The sequence below is a fragment of the Prenolepis imparis genome, unplaced genomic scaffold, assembly GCF_030444845.1.
Source record: "Prenolepis imparis isolate NDT839.2.m4 unplaced genomic scaffold, iyPreImpa1.0 SCAF_3, whole genome shotgun sequence".
NCBI lineage: Eukaryota > Metazoa > Arthropoda > Insecta > Hymenoptera > Formicidae > Prenolepis > Prenolepis imparis.
Genome location: NW_028141161.1, coordinates 5,039,999 through 5,054,528, shown reverse-complemented (window position 1 = coordinate 5,054,528; position 14,530 = coordinate 5,039,999). Strand labels below are relative to the sequence as shown.

General features: G+C 41.6%; 2 protein-coding genes across 2 annotated transcripts; one reads left to right on the top strand and one right to left on the bottom strand.

Annotated features, from left to right (window-relative positions):
- Window positions 1–1,497: 1,497 nt before the first annotated feature.
- LOC145934308 (zinc finger BED domain-containing protein 5-like) lies at window positions 1,498–2,989 on the top strand. Its single transcript, XM_083034673.1, has 2 exons — window positions 1,498–2,619; window positions 2,936–2,989. The coding sequence occupies exons 1-2, from the start codon at window positions 1,498–1,500 to the stop codon at window positions 2,987–2,989; spliced, it is 1,176 nt and encodes a 391-aa protein (XP_082890799.1).
- A 1,415-nt stretch (window positions 2,990–4,404) lies between these two features.
- LOC145934307 (uncharacterized) lies at window positions 4,405–5,715 on the bottom strand. Its single transcript, XM_083034672.1, has one exon. It carries the CDS (start codon window positions 5,713–5,715, stop codon window positions 4,405–4,407), a length of 1,311 nt encoding a protein of 436 aa, XP_082890798.1.
- Between the last annotated feature and the right edge of the window lie 8,815 nt (window positions 5,716–14,530).

The window sequence follows — 14,530 nt, the reverse complement described above, 5'->3', positions numbered from 1 at the left end:
AGACAGGCCTCGGTCTCAGCGAGGAAAGTGGCCATTTCCTCGAAGGTCAACCGGGTCTCGCCTATGACTCGTCTCAGGTGGTGCTTAAGCGCTCTCACCGCCGCTTCCCACAAGCCCCCGAAGTGAGGCGCCGCCGGGGGATTAAAGCGCCACTGGACTCCGTCATCGGCTAAGCACCCGACGATTCGGTGGCGCTCACGGCTCGCCTGGTCGAATAGGTCCTTGAGTTGCGTGTCAGCCCCCACGAAATTCGTATCCCGGTCGGAGTAAACAACCTGGCACAGACCTCGTCGGGAGACGAAGCGTCGGAAGGCGGCGAGGAAGGCGAGTAGTCGCTTACAACCTCCAAGTGAACGGCGCGGGAGCTGAAACAGACAAAGACGCAGAGAAAAGCCTTGTAGGCTTTATGTCCGCGGCCCTTCGTCGTTCGGAGCCAGATTGGTCCCGCGAAGTCCACTCCTGTGTGCTGGAACGGCCGGCTAGGCGTGATCCTCGCTCTCGGCAGGTTTCCCATCAGTGGCTGAGGGGAGGCCGCCCGCCATCGAACACACTGCAGGCACCGATGAATGTATCGCCGAACCAGTTGGCGGCCTCGCGGGAGCCAGAAGCGATGTCGCAGGTGGGTCAGCGTAGCCTGGGTTCCTCCGTGAAGCGTGCGACGGTGGCTGTCGTCGAGTCAAATGCGACTCCGGCGGCAAGATGATCGGGTGCCGCTGGTCGTCATTCAATAACGAATGCTTTAACCGCCCTCCCACTCTCAGGATCCCCTGGTTGCCTAGTATCGGCGTGAGCTTGCGGAGGGGACTGCGTTTTGAAACCGACCGTCCGGAGGAGACGTCCTCCAGCTCCACGGCGTAGGCCAGTGACTGGACCTAACAGCCACCTCTCCAAGGCCTCGTTCAGTTCCCCCGAGCTCAGGTCCGGCGGCGAAGGCGGACGTCGCAGAGATCTCTTTCGCCAGCGCAATATCCAGGCGGTGACGCGCAGCAGCCGGCGCAGCAACGAAAAGCGGGCGAGCTCCTCAGGCTCCCGAGCGCTTGCGGCGGCCAGACACCGAGTGGGGCGCTGCTCCGGTAGGTCCGGGAGATCGCAGCCGTCTGGAGGCGGAGGCCAAGCGGAAGGGTCCTGGGTCAGGAACTTGGCCACCATAGCGGATGCTCCAGCAGATCGCTCGGGGACACGCCCCGGGACGCACAGTCCGCCGGATTATCGCGCCCAGGTACGTGTCTCCATCTAGACTCCTCACTGGGCCGTTGTATTTCCGCCACACGATTAGCCACGAAGGTGGTCCATTTCGCAGGGTGACCTCTAACCAGTGTTGAGAGACGGGCCGGGTTTTCTCGCGCATGCGCGGCCATAATGGCAGTTAGCAGTGATGTATCTATCTGTAGTGAAGAGGTGGTAGGAGATAGGGCGCTGACGGTTGACACTCTTGGCGGGAAGACTGAACGGACAACACAGGTTAGGTATTAGTTGATAAGTTAATATTAATATAATATGGATAATGAAATTGGAAAAGGAGTTATTAAAAAACGCAGAATTAGAGACTTCCAAAATTCTTGGTTAGATGAGAATATTTTTAAAGGATGGTTAACTCCTCATCCTACAGATAATAAAGCGCTTTGTATTGCATGCAATAAAACTATCAGATGTTGTAAAACAGATTTAGTTCAGCACTCACAGACGGTCAAACATATAAAAAATTTTAATTCTTCTAATTATAAAGCCACCGATAATAATAATAATAGTACTTTAACGCATAAAAATAAAGTAAAACGCGCGGAAATTAAATTATCAGTTTTTTTTGCAGAGCATAATGTAGCTTTTTATACCGCGGATCACCTTATTCCATTGATAAAAGATATTTGTATAGAACCCAAAGTTGTGCAAGATCTTACACTTGGTCGAAGTAAGTGTGCAAATATTATTAAACACGTAATTGCGAAACGCGAAATTGAGAAAATTGTTGAACATTTAAAAACATGTAAATTTTCCATTTTAATTGACGAAAGTACAGACATAACTGATAATAAAGTAATGTGTTTGCTTGTTAAATATGTATCGCCCGTAAATAAAAAAATTATAACACAATTATTAGAATTGTTACCTTTAGATGCTACTGATTGTTCCGCGAGTAAAATTTTCCAAATATTTAAAAATTTTTTAGAAGATAAAGAAATTCCGATTAAAAATATTGTTGGAATGGCGTGCGATAATGCATCCGTTATGATTGGATGTAATAATTCTTTTATGTCTCATCTTAAAGTAGAAGTTCCACACTTAATAACGTTAAATTGTATTTGCCATTCCTCCGCGCTTATTGCTAGCAAAGCTTGTTCTAAATTACCTTCTTCTTGCGAAAGTTTGATTAGAGGAGTTGCCACTTATATTTCGGGCAGTGCAAAAAGATGTGCAATTTTGGGTGAATTTCAAGATTTTTTTGAAGTCCAAAGATGTAAAATATTAAAATTATCAGAAACGAGGTGGCTTTGTTTGCATAAATGTGTTGTCAGACTTCTCGATAACTGGGAAGTTTTGAAAAATTATTTCGTTTTAGCATCAATAGAAGATAAAGTCAAATCTGCCGGACTTCTTTTAGAGTACTTCAATGATAATTCTGTTAAAGCCTATATGCTATTTTTAAAATATTCATTAAATTTTTTCAATAATTTTAATGCCTTATTTCAGTCGCGTAATATATTAATACATAAATTATTTGAAAATAGTCTGCAATTAATTAAACAGATAGCTCAAAATTTTTTAAAAGTTGATCTTTTGAAAGATATTATTAATTTAGATATAAACGATAAAAATAATTATCAAAGTTTAGAAAATGTTTATGTAGGACCCGAATGTGAGAGCTTTTTGGAAACGTTATCTTTGGAATGCGCGGAACAAATTAGAGTCAAATGTTTGGATTTTTACATTACTGCAGTTCGAGAAATGCTTAAACGTTTGCCTTTTAGAGATACACTCTTCCAGCAATTAACTTTTTTGGATCCTAAAGTTGCTTTATATGACGAAAGTAGATTAAAAATTAAAGATTTAACTTTTATCGCGAAACGCATAAATCATGTTGATATTACAAATTTAGCTTTCGAATGGCGAATTTTACCATCAGTTTTTAGTGAAGAACAAAAAAAAGAATTAGCTTGTTTAGAAATAGATGAAATGTGGAAAAATATTGTAGAATTTAGAAATTTTGATGGAAAAAAGATGTTTCCAAATTTAGAATCATTAGTTGAAATAGTTCTTTCTTTTCCTCACTCAAATGCCGAGGCGGAACGAATATTTTCTATCGTAACGGACGTAAAAAATAAAAAAAGAAATCGATTAGCGAATGAAACAGTTTCATCAATTTGTATAATTCGGTCTAGTTTTCAAGCTCAGAATATCAATTTTATTAATTTTGAAATAGATTCTAGACATCTCGAACTGCATAATACACTAAATTTATATGGAGAAAAACACAAATCTGATAGTGTTTAATATTTGCTTCATTATTTTTATTTTTGCTTTTTATTAATTTTATTTTGCACAATAAGTTTTAATTTCAAGGAAGTCAAGTAGATATTTCATAATGCATGCTATATGTATATATATTTTATTATTAATAATTATTTTTTGTTTCAGATATATCTTATTTGTTATATAAAATTATAAAAAATGTGCAATATTTTTATTTTTCAGTTTTTTAAATTTTATTATTTAATATTTAAGTTGTTTTATTTTAATAATTAAAAATTATTTAATTATATAATATTTAAATATAATATAATGTTAAATATAATATAATATAATTGTTGTGTATAGTGATTATTAATTTTATAATACAATTTTACTTTTATTTTTTTTAATAATTATAGATATTTTTTGTTTTATTGTAATATGCGTCTAATTAATGTGTAATTATTTTATTGTAACATGTGATATTATTTTTTTTTATTTTAATATTAATTAATATGAATTATATTTTAATATTTAATATAAAATTATTATTTTTTTTTATCTAAAGAAATTTATTTTTAATTTTATAAATATATTTTTGTTTCACGAATACTGATAAGGTTTTTGGCAGTTTTCCTTATCCTTGCAACAAATGTTGGTATTCGTTAATTTTTTCTGCCAAATAAAATATTTTATTTTGTTTATTATTAATTTGGCCTAAAGTTATTTTAGTAACCTTCCCGCATTTACTACACACATACGTAAATACATATAAACATACGTGATTTTATTTGTAATTTGAAGAAAAATATGTAATATATATTTAATAATACAATATATATGTATATATATATAATTGTGCATATGTATGCTGTATTATTAATTATATATTACAAATTTTTCCTTATATTACAAAAAATTTTGCAGAATTATGAAATGTGATCATAGTACATCTTTTTATCTGTACATATACCTCACTGATGCTATGTCCGCCGCGCATGCGCGAGAAAACCCGGCCCGTCTCTCAACACTGCCTCTAACCCAGGCGAGCACGACCGTCGAGTCCGTCCACAGGAAGGTGGGGGATCCAGCCAGGTCGAGCGTAGTTCGGACGTGATCGACCAGTTTCGCCAGTAAGGCCGCTGCGCAGAGCTCCAGTCTGGGTAGAGACACCCTCTTCAGCGGCGCGACCTTCGTCTTAGCCTGCACCAGCGAGAGGTAAGGCTCTCCGTCGCTGATCGTCCGAAGGTACACCACGGCGGCGTAAGCCCTCTCCGAGGCATCAGCGAAGCCATGGATCTCGACGCCACAAGGAGCTGCGCCGCAACGATACCAGCGCGGTATTCGTACCTTCTCCAATACAGGGAGCTCCTCCTCGAACCTCGCCCAGGCTGCGGCATGTCCCGATGGCAGAGGAGCGTCCCAATCTAGCTGCTCCAACCAGGTGGTTTGGATCAGCAGTTTTGCCCGTACTACGATGGGGGCCAACCAGCCGAGGGGATCGAACAGGCGAGCGGTTTGAGAGAGTACAACCCGCTTCGTAGGAGGGACTCCCGCCGATCTTCCGACGATGAGAGAGAAGTCGTCGCGCATGGGCGTCCATTTCAAACCCAGCACGGAGCAGGCGTCGGTCGGCAATGTGGCGTCCACAGCAGGTCGAAGCTGGTGCTCGAGCGGGACGCTTGCAAGGATTGCCCCGTGGTTAGCGGCCCACTTCCGCAAAGGGAACCCGCCCGCCATGCAGAGGGCGGATATCTGTGTCTGCAGGAGGCGAACAGATTCCAAGTCCTCGGCGCCGGTAAGGATGTCGTCCATATAAACATCCCGCTGGAGGGCGGCGGAACCTCGGGGAAATCGCCGAGTCTCGTCGCAGGCGAGCTGGCGTAGCACTCGAATCGCCAAGTACGGAGCGCACGCCAGCCCGTACGTGACGGTATTGAGCTGAAAGGTCTTTACGTCGTTGTCCTCTGCCCACAGGATGCGCTGCACGTCCCGATCCGCCGGATGGACTAGGATCTGGCGGAACATCTTCTCCACGTCGGCGGTGAAGACGTAGCGATGGCAGCGCCAGCGCAGGAGCACGTCGGCGAGAGGTGGCAGAAGATTAGGCCCTGTGTGCAAGAAATCGTTTAGAGCGAGTCCCTCGGAGGTGCGAGAAGAGCCGTTGAACACGACTCTGAGCTTGGCGTTGATACCGGACCCTCGGAGCACCCCGTGATGCGGCAGGTAGCAGCAGCGCTCAGCAGGCGCGGCGTCGACGGGCGACATATGACCTAGGGCGTGGTATGTCGCTCATGAAGGTCCGATACAGGTCTCGAAGCGCCGGGTCACGCTCTAGCCGACGCCCCATAGTGGCGAGCATCCGGAAGGCAGCGCGGCGCGTGGCAGTCAGGTCCGGTGGCTCTCGTCGAAGCGGCAGGCGTACTGCGTATCGACCGTCGGAGAGACGCTGGTGCGTTCGAGAGAAGTACTCCTCGCACTCTCTCTCCTCAGTGGTAAGCGGCATGGGGCCGCGGGGCATTTCTTCCCACTCCCAGAAGCGGCGCACGAGGGCAGGCAGTTCATCCGTCGTAGTGCACTGAAGCGAGGTCACGGATGACACGGCGTGACTGTTGATTCCGGCGGGCCCCAGGATGATCCAGCCGAGGCGCGTCTGCTGCGCGATCGGCTCCATGGGTCCTCCCCGCCGTAGATCGGGGAGGACGATGTCAGCGTACGCGTCCGCGCCGAGGAGGAGCTCCACCGGGTCCCGACGGAAGTACTCGGGGTCGGCCAGGTCAAGTCCTCGCACGTGGGGCCACGAACACGCGCTCCCGCCCGCCGTGCCGCTGTACATTGACAGGCGCGGCAACACGAGAGCGGAGATACTGCACGCGAGGACAACGCGACGACGAGGCGGCCCCGGGAGAATCCCGTCTGAATTCCGCCGACGCCAAAAATAGCGACCGACGTCGGGGTTCGAGGTAAGCGGAGTCTCTGGGCGAGTGACTCGGCGACCAGGCAGGTTTCGGACCTCGGGTCGACCAGCGCCCGAACTACGTGGCACTTTCCGGCACGATCAGTCACACGAACGCGGGCCGTCGCAAGCAAGACCGACGAAAACTCTGCTGGCGGGCGCTCAGTCACATGCACCGTCGGCGACGGAGAGCAGTCCACAGCGAGCGCCGAAGAGGCTGCGAAGGCCTCGTGCAGTGACGTATGATGACGTCCGGAGCACTTGTTGCAGTTCTTGGAAGATGGGCAGGCGCTGACCATATGACGACCTAGGCAGTTCCAGCAGCGTTGGTGAGTCTTACCGCTTCGCGTCGCTCGGGAGCAGATTTCTTCCTGTATTGCTCGCAGAAAGCTAAGAAGTGTTCCTTCTTACAGATTGGGCAGCTGCGGCTAGAATCGACGGTGCGGCCCTTCACGTGATTGCTGCGGGCAGAGCGCCCGGACTTTTCTGACGATTTTCCGGACGGTTCGCTGGCGGTTGATAGGATCGCCTCCTGGGTCATCAGTTGCTCCTGGAGGAACTCACGGAGCTCGTCGTACGTCGAGGGCTCGGGGCTATTTCCCAGCGAATTTTCCCACTCCCGGCGGGTCCTAGTGTCGAGGAGCTCGACCACCAGGTGGACGAAAAGGTCTGAGCAGCTGGAGATCGGACGGCCAATCCCCTCCAGAGAGCCGACGACAGACACCACGCCGTGGAAGATGCGTCGAAGGTCAGTTACCGAATCGGACGTCATCTTGGGGAGAGCGGTGAATGCAGCCAGATATGACCTCACCAGCAGACGCTTATTTTCATAATGGTCGCTGAGAGTGGTCCACGCGCGCTCAAAATTGTCCTCCGTCGTTGGCAGGTTTTTGATGAGTTGTTCGGCGTCCCCCTTGACGCTAGTCTTCAAATAATGAATTTTCTCCACTTTTGACAGGGAGGATTCATTGCTCACGAGAGAGCTGAAGTGGTCTCGGAAAGCCGGCCAGTCCTCAAATTTGCCCGAAAACTGCGGCAGCTGAATCGGGAGAGCATTACGCGACGTCGACGGCGTGGGCCCCGCTCGCTCCTTCTTAGACCCCTCCGCAGCCAGGAGGAGAGCCTGCTCCGCGTCCAGCAGACGGGCACGCTGCCGGAGGTAGTCCACCTCTACAGCACTCGCGACATCGTCTGTGAGGTAGGCGCTCTCAACGAGAGTGTCCCCGAAGTCCGTTATTAGCTTCTCGTGATTGGTCTCAAATTTCCTCCACCTAACGTCCATCACTGACACGGCGGATCGGACGAGGCCCATGGTAACCTTGGTGGACTTCAAGCTCTCTAGCACCTCAGTTGAGCGCGCAATGCGCGATTGAAGGTCTCGCTGAACCGCCACTAACTTTTCCATCTTCGTTCCTGACGGTGGACCGCACGTCACTTCGGCACCACAACACTCCGCACAAACGGCGAGCTCGAGAACAGTGACGAGGAAGCCGAAGAAAGGATCAAGTTGATCCGGCTCGAAGGACCAGAAATATGCTGTATTGCCGCGCGAGATTCGCGTAGTTAGAGCGGTACACGAGCGAAATTGGAAAAGGTCGGAGGCAGTGAGGAAAGAAACTTCAATAATCAAAGTGTCCGTATTGCAGTGTATTTTTCGTGTCCAGTATGACAAACAAGTGTTCTAAACAATACAAGTCGGCGGTTCGGCAATTGCAAGTGCAACGTGCGCGTGAGCAGCTTATAATTCGGCGACGGCGCGAAAAGAAAACTAATCGACAGCGATCTGCGAGCGCGAACGGTCTCGAGACGAGTGGGCAAACAGGAATGCGGAGTCAACGCAGGCGGCTGTATCCCTTCGACCTTCGAGAAGGTTCTCCAGTTAAGAGACCAATGATTTTTGGTCTTGTAACAATACATTAACGGATCGTCTCGAAAGTCGGGGGACAAAGCTGTTTATTGTTTTCCGCGCCTGTTTGCCCAGGCGAGCGAGTGTTTGAACGAGCGCGGTGACGTGAACGCGCACAGCTGATCGAAGCGCGCTGAAACGAGGCCCGTCCCGCGCGCCTGTCACTCTCTCCCGCGATTTCGCGCGTTTGTCGTTCTCTCTCTCGCGCTCCCGCGCGCCGGTCGCGCTCTCACTCGCGCTCCCGCGCTCTCGTTTCAGCGCGGGATAGTATTTACACCTATAAAGATACAAATAAAACGGATAGCGGTACAAATGTCTGCAGGCAATTACAAAACAGCACCCGTATACAAAATTGAAATATCCCAAAAATGACATTATTAGCTCTAATATCAGTTTTGAACAATCGGTATATTTACACCTGTAAGGGTACAAACAAAACGGAAAGCAATACAAACGTCTGCATACGATAACAAAACAGCACTTGTTTACAGAATTAAAATATCTTAAAAAATGATACTATTAGCTGTAACATTTTTTAAACTCGATGTATTTACACCTGCATAGATACGAACAAAATGGAAAGCGGTACAAACGTCTGCAGGCAATTACAAAATAGCATCCGTATGCAGAATTGAAACATCCCAAAAATGATATTATTAGCTCTAATATCAATTTTGAACATTCGATATATTTTTACCTGTAAAGGTACCTTTACAGGTACAAACAAAACAGAAAGCAATACAAACGTCTGCAGACGGTAACAAAACAGCGTTTACAGAATTAAAATTTCTCATAAAATGACATTATTAGCTATAACATCAATTTTAAAAATTCTGTATAATTACACCTGTATAGATACGAACAAAATGGAAAGCGGTACAAACGTCTGCAGGCAATTACAAAATAGCACCCGTATGCAGAATTGAAATATCCGAAAAATGACATTATTAGCTCTAATATCAAATTTGAACATTCGGTATATTTACACTTGTAAGAGTACAAACAAAACAGAAAGCAATACAAACGTCTGCAGACGGTAACAAAACAGCGTTTACAGAATTAAAATTTCTCATAAAATGACATTATTAGCTGTAACATCAATTTTTAAAACTCGGTGTATTTACACCTGTAGGGGTACAACGAAACGGAAAGCGGTACAAACGTCTGCAGGCAATTACAAAACGGCACCCGTATAGAAAATTGAAATATCCCAAAAATGACATTATTAGCTCTAATATCAATTTTGAACATTCGGTATATTTACACCTGTAAGGGTGCAAACAAAACGGAAAGCAATACAAACGTCTGCAGACGATAACAAAACAGCACTTGTTTATAGAATTAAAATATCTCAAAAAATGACACGTTTGCAGGCAATTACAAAACAGCACCCGTATACAAAATTGAAATATCCCAAAAATGACATTATTAGCTCTAATATCAATTTTGAACATTCGGTATATTTACACCTATAAGGGTATAAACAAAACAGAAAGCAATACAAACGTCAGCAGACGGTAACAAAACAGCGCCCGTTTACAGAATTAAAATATCTTAAAAAATGGTACTATTAACTGCAACATCAATTTTTAAAACTCGGTGTATTTACACCTGTAAGGGTATAAACAAAACAGAAAGCAATACAAACGTCTGCAGACGGTAACAAAACAGCGTTTACAGAATTAAAATTTCTCATAAAATGACATAATTAGCTGTAACATCAATTTTAAAAATTCTGTATAATTACACCTGTATAGATACGAACAAAATGGAAAGCGGTACAAACGTCTGCAGGCAATTACAAAACAGCACTCGTATACAAAATTGAAATATCCCAAAAATGACATTATTAGCTCTAATGTCAATTTTGAACATTCGATATATTTACACCTGTAAGGATGCAAACAAAACAGAAAGCAATACAAACGTCTGCAGACGGTAACAAAACAGCACCCGTTTACAGAATTAAAATATCTTAAAAAATGACACTATTAGCTGTAACATCAATTTTTAAAACTCGGTGTATTTACACCTGTACGGGTACAAACAAAACGGAAAGCAATACAAACGTCTGCAGACGGTAACAAAACAGCGTTTACAGAATTAAAATTTCTCATAAAATGACATTAGCTGTAACATCAATTTTAAAAATTCTGTATAATTACACCTGTATAGATACGAACAAAATGGAAAGCCGTACAAACGTCTGCAGGCAATTACAAAACAGCACCCGTATACAAAATTGAAATATTCCAAAAATGACATTATTAGCTCTAATATCAATTTTGAACATTCGGTATATTTACACCTGTAAGGGTATAAACAAAACAGAAAGCAATACAAACGTCTGCAGACGATAACAAAACAGCACTTGTTTATAGAATTAAAATATCTCAAAAAATGACACGTTTGCAGGCAATTACAAAACAGCACCCGTATACAAAATTGAAATATCCCAAAAATGACATTATTAGCTCTAATATCAATTTTGAACATTCGGTATATTTACACCTATAAGGGTATAAACAAAACAGAAAGCAATACAAACGTCTGCAGACGGTAACAAAACAGCGCCCGTTTACAGAATTAAAATATCTTAAAAAATGGTACTATTAACTGCAACATCAATTTTTAAAACTCGGTGTATTTACACCTGTAAGGGTATAAACAAAACAGAAAGCAATACAAACGTCTGCAGACGGTAACAAAACAGCGTTTACAGAATTAAAATTTCTCATAAAATGACATTATTAGCTGTAACATCAATTTTAAAAATTCTGTATAATTACACCTGTATAGATACGAACAAAATGGAAAGCGGTACAAACGTCTGCAGGCAATTACAAAACAGCACCCATATACAAAATTGAAATATCCCAAAAATGACATTATTAGCTCTAATATCAATTTTGAACATTCGATATATTTACACCTGTAAGGGTGCAAACAAAACAGAAAGCAATACCAACGTCTGCAGACGGTAACAAAACAGCACCCGTTTACAGAATTAAAATATCTTAAAAAATGACACTATTAGCTGTAACATCAATTTTTAAAACTCGGTGTATTTACACCTGTACGGGTACAAACAAAACGGAAAGCAATACAAACGTCTGCAGACGGTAACAAAACAGCGTTTACAGAATTAAAATTTCTCATAAAATGATATTATTAGCTGTAACATCAATTTTAAAAATTCTGTATAATTACACCTGTATAGATACGAACAAAATGGAAAGCGGTACAAACGTCTGCAGGCAATTACAAAACAGCACCCGTATACAAAATTGAAATATTCCAAAAATTACATTATTAGCTCTAATATCAATTTTGAACATTCGGTATATTTACACCTGTAAGGGTATAAACAAAACAGAAAGCAATACAAACGTCTGCAGACGATAACAAAACAGCACTTGTTTATAGAATTAAAATATCTCAAAAAATGACACGTTTGCAGGCAATTACAAAACAGCACCCGTATACAAAATTGAAATATCCCAAAAATGACATTATTAGCTCTAATATCAATTTTGAACATTCGGTATATTTACACCTATAAGGGTATAAACAAAACAGAAAGCAATACAAACGTCTGCAGACGGTAACAAAACAGCGCCCGTTTACAGAATTAAAATATCTTAAAAAATGGTACTATTAACTGCAACATCAATTTTTAAAACTCGGTGTATTTACACCTGTAAGGGTATAAACAAAACAGAAAGCAATACAAACGTCTGCAGACGGTAACAAAACAGCGTTTACAGAATTAAAATTTCTCATAAAATGACATTATTAGCTGTAACATCAATTTTAAAAATTCTGTATAATTACACCTGTATAGATACGAACAAAATGGAAAGCGGTACAAACGTCTGCAGGCAATTACAAAACAGCACCCGTATACAAAATTGAAATATTCCAAAAATGACATTATTAGCTCTAATATCAATTTTGAACATTCGGTATATTTACACCTATAAGGGTATAAACAAAACAGAAAGCAATACAAACGTCTGCAGATGGTAACAAAACAGCGCCCGTTTACAGAATTAAAATATCTTAAAAAATGGTACTATTAACTGCAACATCAATTTTTAAAACTCGGTGTATTTACACCTGTAAGGGTATAAACAAAACAGAAAGCAATACAAACGTCTGCAGACGGTAACAAAACAGCGTTTACAGAATTAAAATTTCTCATAAAATGACATAATTAGCTGTAACATCAATTTTAAAAATTTTGTATAATTACACCTGTATAGATACGAACAAAATGGAAAGCGGTACAAACGTCTGCAGGCAATTACAAAATAGCACCCGTAAGCAGAATAGAAATATCTCAAAAATGACATTATTAGTGGCACTGTCCGCTCTTAGCACTCTTCGCAAAATCTTGCGAAGGGTGAGCCCCTTCACGTCAGGGTGGCGGACAACGAGGGGGGGCTTCTGCGACCTAGGTTTGATATATTTTTATTTGTAAGGATACAAACATAACAAAAAGCGGTACAAACGTCTGCAGACGATTACAAAACAACATTCGTTACAGAATAAAAATATCTTAAAAAATGACACTATTAGCTGTAACATCAATTTTAAAAATTCTGTATAATCACACCTGTATAGATACGAACAAAATGGAAAGCGGTACAAACGTCTGCAGGCAATTACAAAACAGCACCCATATACAAAATTGAAATATCCCAAAAATGACATTATTAGCTCTAATATCAAATTTAAACATTCGGTATATTTACACCTGTAAGGGTACAAACAAAACAGAAAGCAATACAAACGTCTGCAGACGGCAACAAAACAGCACCCGTTTACAGAATTAAAATTTCTCATAAAATGACATTATTATCTGTAACATCAAACTTAAAAAATTCTGTATAATTACATCTGTAAAGGTACAAACAAAATGGAAAGCGGTACAAACGTCTGCAGGCAATTACAAAACAGCATCCGTATACAGAATTGAAATATCACAAAAATTACATTATTATCTTTAACATCAATTTTGAACATTCGGTATATTTACACCTGTAGGGGTACAAACGAAACGGAAAGCGGTACAAACGTCTGCAGGCAATTACAAAACAGCACCCGTATACAAAATTGAAATATCCCAAAGTGACATTATTAGCTCTAATATCAATTTTGAACATTCGGTATTATTTACACCTGTAAGGTATAAACAAAACAGAAAGCAATACAAACGTCAGCAGACGGTAACAAAACAGCACCCGTTTACAGAATTAAAATATCTTAAAAAATGACACTATTAGCTGTAATATCAATTTTTAAAACTCGGTGTATTTACACCTGTACGGGTACAAACAAAACGGAAAACAATACAAACGTCTGCAGACGGTAACAAAACAGCGTTTACAGAATTAAAATTTCTCATAAAATGACATTATTAGCTGTAACACCAATTTTAAAAATTCTGTATAATTACACCTGTATAGATACGAACAAAATGGAAAGCGGTACAAACGTCTGCAGGCAATTACAAAACAGCACCCGTATACAAAATTGAAATATCCCAAAAATGACATTATTAGCTCTAATGTCAATTTTGAACATTCGATATATTTACACCTGTAAGGGTGCAAACAAAACAGAAAGCAATACAAACGTCTGCAGACGGTAACAAAACAGCACCCGTTTACAGAATTAAAATATCTTAAAAAATGACACTATTAGCTGTAACATCAATTTTTAAAACTCGGTGTATTTACACCTGTACGGGTACAAACAAAACGGAAAGCAATACAAACGTCTGCAGACGGTAACAAAACAGCGTTTACAGAATTAAAATTTCTCATAAAATGTCATTATTAGCTGTAACATCAATTTTAAAAATTCTATATAATTACACCTGTATAGATACGAACAAAATGGAAAGCGGTACAAACGTCTGCAGGCAATTACAAAACAGCACCCGTATACAAAATTGAAATATTCCAAAAATGACATTATTAGCTCTAATATCAATTTTGAACATTCGGTATATTTACACTTGTAAGGGTATAAACAAAACAGAAAGCAATACAAACGTCTGCAGACGATAACAAAACAGCACTTGTTTATAGAATTAAAATATCTCAAAAAATGACACGTTTGCAGGCAATTACAAAACAGCACCCGTATACAAAATTGAAATATCCCAAAAATGACATTATTAGCTCTAATATCAATTTTGAACATTCGGTATA

What these genes read in the sequence shown, in the direction of transcription:
- LOC145934307 (XM_083034672.1), bottom strand. Translation starts at nt 5,715, where the DNA reads ATGTCGCCCGTCGACGCCGCGCCTGCTGAGCGCTGCTGCTACCTGCCG.
- LOC145934308 (XM_083034673.1), top strand. Translation starts at nt 1,498, where the DNA reads ATGGATAATGAAATTGGAAAAGGAGTTATTAAAAAACGCAGAATTAGA. An exon ending in AGTACTTCAATGATAATTCT is followed by an intron (nt 2,620 to 2,935) that starts GTTAAAGCCTAT and finishes ACATTACTGCAG; the next exon opens with TTCGAGAAATGCTTAAACGT.